At 45.1% G+C, this 10,389-nt stretch overlaps 1 protein-coding gene across 1 annotated transcript; it reads left to right on the top strand.

The window, feature by feature from the left end:
• Positions 1 to 2,166: 2,166 nt before the first annotated feature.
• On the top strand, positions 2,167 to 10,091 carry LOC115606427 (cytochrome P450 2W1-like). The gene is given in 9 exon segments (XM_030482319.1): positions 2,167 to 2,352; positions 4,645 to 4,801; positions 6,063 to 6,102; positions 6,251 to 6,257; positions 6,750 to 6,918; positions 7,987 to 8,130; positions 8,463 to 8,647; positions 9,255 to 9,396; positions 9,904 to 10,091. Coding segments are annotated over 9 exon segments (1,218 nt in total).
• The last annotated feature ends 298 nt before the right edge of the window (positions 10,092 to 10,389 follow it).

Genomic DNA, 10,389 nt, shown 5'->3' with positions numbered 1-10,389 from the left:
AGGGCCCAAGCAATCTGCTGCTTCTGACACCCCTTGCTATGCAAAGTTACAGTAGGATACATCCAGAAATGGTGATTATCACAGTATGAATTTTAACCCCACTTGCCCATTGATGGCTCCAAAGGTGGAAGGAGACCTTGCTTTCTGCTCTCCAGTCCTCTTTGTCCAAGAGCAGCTCATTTGGAAGGGCTCAACCTCCAAGTAATTATACAGAGCCCAAGGAATGACTTTCTTTCCCAACTACAAATCCATGAGTGGTTCGATCCTGGGGCACTCTGTGTAAGGGCTTTTCTTTCTGTAATTTCTGCTGTGACTTTTGACATGACCCTGCCCTGGCTGGGGACATTTTGATTATTTTTTTTTTTCCAGAGAGATCATTTACTCCTAGATAAAGATTAATTTTAATTTTAAATTTTAACTGAAATCTCTTAGGTGAAAATGTTTTTTGTAGGCCACCTAAGATGCTGTTATCTTTGCCCAGCTTTGCCTCTTTCACGGGTTGTTTCACCCAGCAGGTAATGAGTAACCTTTCCTCCATCTGGGCGGGTTGAGGGCAGAGGGCTGGCAGAGGTAGGCCGATTGCCTCCTTGCTCCCTTCTCCTTGGGAATCATAAACAATTTTAGTGTCAGAGTGACCTCTCTCTGCCCCTTGCTTTTGGTAATCCTTGCGGTGCAAGAAGATGCAATTCCTACACCGTTCCGTGCTTACCTTCCCTCTGTGTGGAGCCCAAAAGACCTCCCAGAAATCGCTATGGTGAAAGGGCAGGAGCTGAGTCAGGCCCAGGGGAGCGGGGCTCCAGCACAACGGCTGCATTCACAGCCCAGCCCTGACACGTGCTCGAGGGCTGTCCCAGGGCACAGCCCTGCACCACGCTCCTCCGAGCCACATAGACAGGTCATTGTCCAAGCAAGGATGCAAACGCATGTATCCAGACTCCCAGTCTCCTGCTCTTACCACAGACGCTGTGGTTTGTAAAAGTGGGTTTGGGATGGATGGACCATTCCCAGGTGGTGCATGGTTTGAGAGAGGACTGGATATGACTTAGGATTACATCTCCTGCCTGAGATGGATGGGAGAGTGCAGGTGTGAATGGGTGTTGTGTCCAGCGTAAGTCTGAACCTTGCTGCACCTTGGAACAGTCCCAAAGCATCCTCAAGGCTGCTACCATCTCATAGCACAGTATGGAGCAGTACAAAATCCTTGTGATCTAAAAGGGCTGGAAAAAAAAAGATGTCAATTGCTCTTTTCCTACCCAAGGAACCATTGCATCATTTGTGAGATCAGGGTAATTTTACAGAAGTGATGTGTTTCCACTGATGTCTCTGACAGGTCTCACTCTGTTAGACACTGCCAGAAACCAGTGGGAACAGTAGGTCTTTTACAAAGCCTTCCATGTTCATATTGATTCAGTAACCCAGCTCTCCAAGACATGTTTTTTATATTCATTTCGTTGTGTAGACTGAAAGTGGTACCAGTTGACACTGGATGGGGAGCAGGAAGAAATGCCCCTCGCTAAAAGAGCCACTCATAAAAGAGTTCCTTTCCCTTCACTGGGAGACAATGTTTCACTGCAAGGGCACAAGAAGGTGGAAGAAGAAGGAAGATGGTGTCCACCAGTGGTCCACCCAGCTTCACGCATGGTCTGGAGCAAGTCTCTTCACCTGCAGGACCTGCTTCTCGTACACTGTACCATGGGATGAGCAATGCTTGTCTTCCCTGAAGGATTATTTTGGGATAAGTATTTGTAAAGAGCTGTCTGTATTCAGAGAAGTAGATTAGATGAAGAGGATAGAACAGAGGGATGAAGAGGAAATGTTAAGACAAATTTCATGATTGATGCCTAATAAAGCAGATATGGGACTCCCAGGTGCTGGGAAATCATTGCAGGCAGAAGAATCCAAGCTAAGCTTTGAAATGAAACAAACCTGCCCCACTGCACTCGGCGGGGAACCTGCAAGCCTGCGCCTCCACAAATTGTGCTTGGACTTTGCCTTTTGCAGACATAAATTCCAGATTTTGTGGAGAGCTGGGGGTGGAGGGGAAGATTGTGCAAAGTGCAGCAAAATCCTTAACATCGTTTACTCTGGATAAATATAATGCGATAATGCGAGCATTCTACGGAAGGTATCTCAGTTGCTTTCCAGAAAGGCAAGCTCCACCAAAATATGGCTGCCTTCACGCCCCTCTTCATCTATGGAGCGTGTGCATTGCTTTTAGCAACTGCACTCTATGTTTTAAAAGTTTTTAAGCAATCATCAGCTTTAAATTTGCCTCCTGGTCCATTTCCTCTTCCCATCATTGGCAACCTGCATTTGCTGGACATCAGAAGGCAAGGCAAGTCACTAATGAAGGTAAGAACAAGTGTCCTTTGTTTCTAGGCTGTTGAGTGTCATCATGAACTTATTTAAAATCCTCTTCTGGTGAGAGTTCTGAGATTGTTTTTCGTGCCAAATGAATACATTTTTTTTAAATGTGATGTTCCAAAGGTTTCAGAATGACCAAGTAATCTGTTGGAGACAGTTAAACTTGGAGACCAAGGAAACTATTCAACAGAGTCCCAACTCTGCAAAGGGTGATGATAAATATGAGCAGTGCTTCGCTGAGAACTGCTCAACACATTGAAAACTATGAGTATCTGCATCAGATCAGATCGATGGACCTAAATTTTGGCATCTTCTTTGTGTTGTGAAATACTTCAAAATATTTTCATGTCCACGTAGCCAAATTGAAAGATGGATGCTTAATCGTGGTTGCCAAAATAGCTTGTATTTCTTATGTTGCCAGTTTTTCATGAGAATGGGAATTAATGCAGCGCAGCTCAAAGAAGAGGTGTAGAACTCATTTGAAACAGTGAATTACTTGGGCTTAGGAAGACAAGGTTCCCTATAGGAATCACAGTTTCCTTGCATCTGTCTTCTAGAAAAAAGGGGGAAATTTCAATGTATTTAGTCTCTCAGAGCCAAAATGCAGCTCAGCTGCATTTTTGGTCAGGACATGGGGTGTGAATATCCTGCACTTTAAACCAAACCTTTCAACATCAAGTTGCCAGCAGCCCTCAGACCTTCTTAGCATAATGTAGGGAAGAGGAGCTGGCTTTCCCTGTCTCATTCCTATCCCTGTGGTATGCGAGGGGCCTCTAAGTTGCCTGTGGAGATGCATCTTCATCTTACACCAGCCAGCTCACAGTGGGCTCAATGCCCAGAGCTTAGGAGCTGGGAAGTGCTTTGGACTGTGGTTCCTGTTTCTGACAAGACCAGAAATCCTTCTCCAAAGGAAGGTAGGGGAGAAGGGGTTTTGGGGTTGTGGAACATGCTGGACGTGCTGGGAAGAAGAAGAAAGCAGAGGCTGGAAGGAGGTGACTTGAGGACCCAGGAGCAGGGTGATAGCATCTTAGTGAAGCACAGACTCAGGAGTAGGTATTGGGCACATTTGCCACACTGATGCCTTCTTTTCCCCGTGGAACTATAGCGCCAAGAAGCCAACTGGGAAAGGGGTCTATGGTTGCAGGCCAAAGGAGCCTCTCACCATCCTTTGCCCTTCACAGTCAGGACATAGCAGACACAGTCTGCAGCTGACTTAAAAGCCAGACGAGTTTTAAGGTATTAATTAGCAAACAAGTGACCTGGAGTAGAAAATCCTCCCTGAAAGGAGTATCCCTAAAAGATTCCCCCATGAAAGTTGCACATTAGATGAATCAGCAACCAGCCATTATTTTGAACAAATGGCTGAAATCAATGTCCTGTGAACTAGGGGGTTTTTTGCAGAAATTCAGCAACTCTGGCTCTATTGCTGAAACACTGTTTAGACTCTGCCTGGGCTATCTGCTTGCTTTGGTAGAGGAGGAGGGATTGCAAAGCTTTGGAACCTGCTCTGGTTGACGTTGCCAGTACTGGTCTCTTCTATGGGACATAAGGCTTCATCTCATGATAGCTTTATGCAGTTTCAACTCCATTGCTCTCAGTCAAGTCTTAATTTCTTGTAAGGCCTGGCAGGACCATGTTTGTGAGCCTCCAGAGAGCTTCTGCTACCCAATATCTCAGATTTCATTATAAAGTCCTGCTGTGCATTGGCTTGAAATACATGGTACAGCAGAAATAAAAAGCAGAGTGTGGTATTGTGGTAATTTTCTAAGGCAAGTTGAAAGAGCAATGATTTCTTATGTCTTCATATGTCCATCCTTGGTGAATCCTATTATATACCTCTTTGCATTAATTGCAACAAAGCTTTTATTTCACTTTTATAATAAATATGGACACCTCTGCTTTTTCCTTCTCTTGTGGGGTACAGTAGTGTTAAGCCTGCTCAGTCAGCAGTTGCTCTGTAGTTGTCTGGCAAATCTTGGTGATGCTTTTTTGCTGCTGGTGTCCAAAATATCTTATCTTCTGCCTCTTTTAACCCCCTGTACCAAACTGAGCCAAACCAGCTCAGAAAAACAGTGGTCTTATGGAAGCTCTTGAGTTAAGCAGACTACCATTTATTTGCTTTGAATCCTCTTTCATTTAAGTGTCTCAGGGCTTTATCTCTGGCATCCCTCCAGCCCTTCTGGCCACAGAAGGAGGAGAGAAGGCAACTCTTCATCTACCCAGGCAGGACGTACCACTGCCACTGATGACCTCCACACTCTGATTTTTCTCTCCTCCTAGATTTCAGAGAAATATGGCCCCGTTTTCACTGTCCACTTGGGGTTTCAGAAGGTGGTGACTGGCTACGAGACCGTAAAGGATGCTCTTCTGAACACAGGGGATGTGTTTGCAGACAGACCACCTATACCCATATTCTATCACATCCAACATGGAAATGGTTCTGGCAGGTTGAAAAGATAAGGATGTGCTTGCTCTGGTGTTTCTCAAATGTGTTGTTTCATTGCAGCACTATTTTAAGAGTCTTGAGCTGCATCCTTATCATCGAGGGCTACATTTTGTGGGGCTTAGGGGTAGTTGTTTGTTTTATTAAGGAAAATACTTCTGGGCATCTTCTTATTTGCCTTATCAGTTTTTTGCTTTTAGAGGCACTTGGGTCACGTTTCAAGAAGGTTTTTTTTTTTTTTGCAGTGCAGATGGAAGGAAATTATTTTTCACAATGTGAAGGCTGAGGTCCTTATGCAATCTCTTTTCTACAGTTACTGGGAGTTCAGACAAAGTGTGGATCATGCATGACTCATGATAAAGACTGCAAGAACTGGCAAGAGTGCAATAGCACGGGCTGCTTGTACCTCAAACAATTACTTTTGAGTAAACAGATTTTTGGCATGTTTCTGAATTGCATGTTAAAAAGTAATACATTGCCCAAGACTAGACATTGGAAAACAATGAAGGGAATAATCCAGGGCTGAAAGGAAAAGATGTGATGACCTAATATGTATATAATGCATACAGCGTGTGGGGCTTTTTTTCATCTTGTCTTTAAGAGTGAGGCCCAGTGTGAGGAAGGGAACACTGAGCTACTTTCCCAACCACAGGATGAAGATGTAGAGTATGTTCAGCCCTGGAAGCCTTCCTGGGAAGGGAGGAGTTCAGATTGTAGCCCCTGTGCTCTCTTGGCTGAGCACTTTTTTTGGCCAATAGGTTAGCCAGCTGGGGGGGTATTCCCCAGGTGTAAGCAAGGGTGCCTCCCTGCCACCCCTCCTTGACCCCCTGCACAGTACATAGTTTATCCTCTAAAGTCCTGTTCATGACGGGGATGGAGCAGCATCATCTGCTCTTAGCCTTGCTCTCTGAAACAGCTGGGTCCTTTTTCTAAGGCAAAACAAGTCAGCCTGAGACAAATACCATGCATAGAGCTTTTTACTGCATACGGCTGCAAATAGACAAAGCTATAAACAAGGCAAACGGAGAGCTTTGGTGTGAACAGCACCCAACTTCAAAATATTGCTTCCTGCCCTCCTGAACCTACCTGGGGTAGTGGTTGCCCAAGCCAGCCCACTCCAGCACCTCACAGTCCTCTCCCAAGGAGGCTCCTGGCTCCTCCAGGTTACAAAATACCTGTGCTCCCCAGCTGCTTTTGGTGTTTCGGAGCAAATCCGGAACCACTTCAGCAAACAGGGCATGCGCTCCCTCCGTAGGTGTGTTCTTTTCTTTTCAAGAGCTCTGGAAGACAACACGGCTACAATAGCTACAATTTACAATAGTACAACATCCCTTTTCTTTTAATCTCTACAGCAGGTTTAGTTTGTGCAGAAATTACAACCACTTAGAAAGTGCAAGAGATTTGTGAATCTTACTCTGCAGCCAGTTTATTTGTAACATTGAGAAATGGTGTAAGTAATCCCCCTGCACATAAAAGGCAACTTTTATTGTGCTGTGAAATTTAACGATGATGAGAACTAAGTGTAATTGATTTATAATGCATGTGAAAGTTAAAAATTATGATCTAACAACTTTAAAACACAAGTATTTTGGCTTGCTAGACATTGGGAGTTTTCTTCGCGTAATGCCTAATGCTTTATCTTTTTGGTTTATTACCTCTTTAAAAATGTAATTTCATTGTTTCATGAGTTTACTATCACTTTCCCTTAATTGTATTTTTTTTTAGTTCATGTTTATAGGCTCTGTCTAGACAAGCCTGATGGGCTCCATCCATTTCTGTAGAGAATTCTTAATAAGAGGAGGCATTTTTATACATTTAAATTTTTTAGTTACCAAAAATAGAGACTCCAATCACATGTCATTTGGTTCATCACATAAATGATTTCTCCATTATGGTACTTGAGTTTTACACGGTGATTTTTTTCCTTTCTTTTTCGTTTTAGTTATTTAATTTCTGCTCATTCCTTGGATTTCTCCTCAAACCTCACAAGATGATACTGAAAAAAGTAGGAGAGGTGTGTGTGATCTTAAAGAAGTGCATCAAGGAAAGCAAAGAAAGCCTTGATGAGAACAACCTGAAGAGCTACGTTGATGCATTGGTATTCAAACAAGAGATATTTTAACAATATGACAATTCTTACTGCCGTACCTTACACAGAGAAGCTCTGTGTTGCTTGTCTAATGAACATGCCCTCCTCTAATGAACATGCCCTCCTGTGGTCTATATGAAAATTTTGGGTAACCATCCTTCTATTTTAATATGTTACATTCTGCATACTGAGTGAAAAGCAAGAAATAATTAACTAGACCTTATCTCATGAAGGTCTAAAACTTGTCCTCAGGTATCAGCTGAAGTCCCTTCCTTGCCGGAGATTGAGAGAGAAGTAATGACATTTTTCCAACACACTCCAGGCAGACACATCACTCCCTACAGGCATGGGAAGAGGCAACAGATTCCCACTTGCAGAGATGCAGAAGTTCCTCTTGCATTTGTGCAAACACGTCACCAGCTCCCACGCAGTGGATTTACCAACAGGAATGCTAGTGTGGGAGTATGGCAAGGAAGGGTCAGCCTGTATTTGCCCTTTTTCTCCCAGTGTTTGTATCTGTGTACTTGAGATGGGTGGTGGGCAGGATGGGTCCTTGGGCCTTATGCCTTGTGCAAGTGTCTCAGCTGTTGCACATAGGAACAGGCAAAGTGTTTCCCATCAGCAGCACAAAGTGAGTGAAAAGCAAGAGTGAAAAGTTGATGTGCCAGAGGTGTCCTGGGCCTTCGTAGTTTTCCTGTGGCTCCTAGGATGGAGCCACACACCTAGACAAATTCCAGCTCACTGACATGGGAAAGCATGGTCCTGCACCTCTCATCAATTTCTGCCTTCTCAGGATCCACAAGCAGGGCATGGAAGTCCTCAGTCAATGAGATAACCACTGCCCAGAGCAGATAAAAGTCATGTGATGTTCAAAAATCAATGGATTTGTCCAAATAGTTCATTTTGGGGAAGCAAAATCTCAAGTATGCCAATATTTCTGCTGAAAACTGAAGAATTTCTGTACTGAAATATCAGTGCAGTGCCTCATGGCACATGTATCCCACTACAATGTCTCTGAAGACTAAGTTATCCCTCCTAGTTCTCTCTTTTCATGCTAACAGGAGTGGGTGTTTTCTTTGTACTTCCCTAAAGGAGCTGAACAAAAGCAGTACACTTTTTCATGATGAGAATGTATTGGCCTCTGCGCTCGACCTGCTCATGGCTGGCACTGAGACGACATCCACAACGCTGCAATGAGCCATCCTGCTGCTGCTGAAGTACCCTGAGATTCAAAGTAAGACATCTTTATGGTTTTGCTTTTCTTACATAGTGTACTGAAGTGCTCTGCAGTGACTTTGTAAGTGATGTTCACCTGTAAAAGCTTTGTAGCTTCTCATGTGTGCCAGAGCATGAAAAACCTGAGCATCTGGAAGCTGTCCAGTTCCATCCAAACCTTGTGTGCTGCCATTCAGGACCAAAGGATCTGAGGGGTTGTTCTCCATCTGCTCCCAGGGACAGCAAACTTCCTACCCTGAGGTAGTCCAGCCAACAGTCAGGATAAGTTGAGATTTGCAGGTGCTTTACCGCTGAAGGAAACATACTTCATGCCTGTTCTTTGCCCTGCAGAAAAGGTGCACGCAGAGATTGAGCGAGTTCGTGGCCCTAGCTGCTTGCCTACCTTTGAGGACTGCAAAAACATGCCATTTACCAATGCAGTGATCCACGAGGTGCAGAGATTTGTCACTCTCCTGCCACACGTTCCACGATGTGCCTTGGTTGACACCCACTTTAAAGGTTATTTCATTCCCAAGGTACTTGCTGCTCTTCAGTTGAAGAGGGGGTGCAGCACACCAGTGACCCACAGGGCAAATTGTCACGAGGAGCAGGGGGGCTTGAAGCAGAAGGCTTTTGGTGGGGAAGAGCCAATTCCCTAACCCCTGTCTCCACTGAGTCCAGGCTAATGGCAGTGTGACTTCAGGGTTATGTACACAACTTCCCATTTCCCGTAACTCAGTCTTCATAACCTGGAGTCTGTTCTTTATTCTCTTCACTTTCCATTGCCACTTGTGCCCTGTAAAGCAGTGCTGCCTCTGGAGTACCGTGCCATCATCTCATTGTCTTGCTTCAGGCAAGCAGAGATCAGCTGGGCAGCAAGGAAGCCTGGCCCATGTCTTTCTTCTGCTTCATAACTCAGGAACAGCCAACAACTATTGTTGTTTAATCACATATTAGTCAGTAATTCCAGTGAACACTAACTAAGGGTCAGATGGTCATGTACAAGCCCAGAAATTAGTCCTTCAGAGGTAGAAGTTTGCTTCCAGACACAACCCAAAGGGAGGAATGGTTACATGGCTGAATGGGCAAGCCAGAAGCTTGCTGCATCCCCGCGTGCTAAAGCAGAGCCTGGCTTTGCTGCAGGGAACATCAGTGATTCCTCTGCTCACCTCCGTGCTGCTGGATAAAACACAATGGGAGGCGCCAGATGAATTCAACCCCAACCACTTCCTTGATGTGGATGGGAACTTCATAAAGAAGAAAGCATTCCTGCCCTTCTCCACAGGTAATGAAAGTGTTTGATCGCACACAGGGCCCCACATTCCCAGTGCCCCTCAGAAGACATTAGCCAAGTGGCAGGATCTGAGCCTCTGCTGGGAACAGCGCAGGGAGCGGTGATGGGGGTGGTTTAGAAATACCCTCCCTAGGTTTTGATGACTTGCAGACATCCCCTCAGCCCACACTGGGAGGCACTTCACGCCCTGGTGTTTAAAGACACCACTAGGACCTACAAAGGATAGAACACCTACAAACAAGTTCAACCTTCCCTCTGCCTTGGGAAGGCTAGTTTCTATGGTGTCCCAGATCAATTCCTTGCAGGCTCAGAGTGAAACAACCCTTTTCAGATGCCTGTAGGAGACCAGCGGTGATGGCTGCTGAATATCATGCCACGCTATTTTGCATTTCTGAGGCCTATGCTGTCCCTCACACTACCAAGTAGCAGGGAAGAGATGTTGGGTTGAGCCACCACTTACACAATCGCTCCACCAGCAGCCATGCTTTGACATTGCAGGGCAGAGAAACTGCATTGGAGAACATCTTGCCATGACGGAGCTCTTCATCTTCTTCACAGGCTTGATGCAGAAATTCATTTTTTAGCCTCCCCCCGGAGTCAAAGAGTCTGAGCTGCACACAGCTGCAGAGGCTGGGTTCACCATGAGACCCCAGCCACAGTGTGTCTGCGCTGTGCTACGCCAATAAAGCCAAGGCTCTGAACTGAGAAAGATCCATGTAATAGTTTTCTACAGAGCCTAGCAGATGCACTAAGGAGAAATCAGAGCCCTGTGCAGTAGCTACAAGTGGCACCTTCTTACCCAAAGCCTTGCAAGTAATGGCTACATGCCATTGAAGAAATATTTGGTCAGGACCCAGGTCACCTTACCTACCAGGATGGTTACCGGGTAAGGTGACCTGGAAAATCCCAGCCAGACACAACTGGACATGGCAGGACAGTCACTACTTTACACATCAAATACACAGTGTAAGAAAGTTATCCTTG

This window comes from Strigops habroptila, chromosome 4 (assembly GCF_004027225.2).
Source record: "Strigops habroptila isolate Jane chromosome 4, bStrHab1.2.pri, whole genome shotgun sequence".
In the NCBI taxonomy this organism is placed as follows: Eukaryota; Metazoa; Chordata; class Aves; order Psittaciformes; family Psittacidae; genus Strigops; species Strigops habroptila.
The sequence above is the reverse complement of the archived record's forward strand: the minus strand, read 5'-3'. Positions and strand labels throughout refer to the sequence as shown.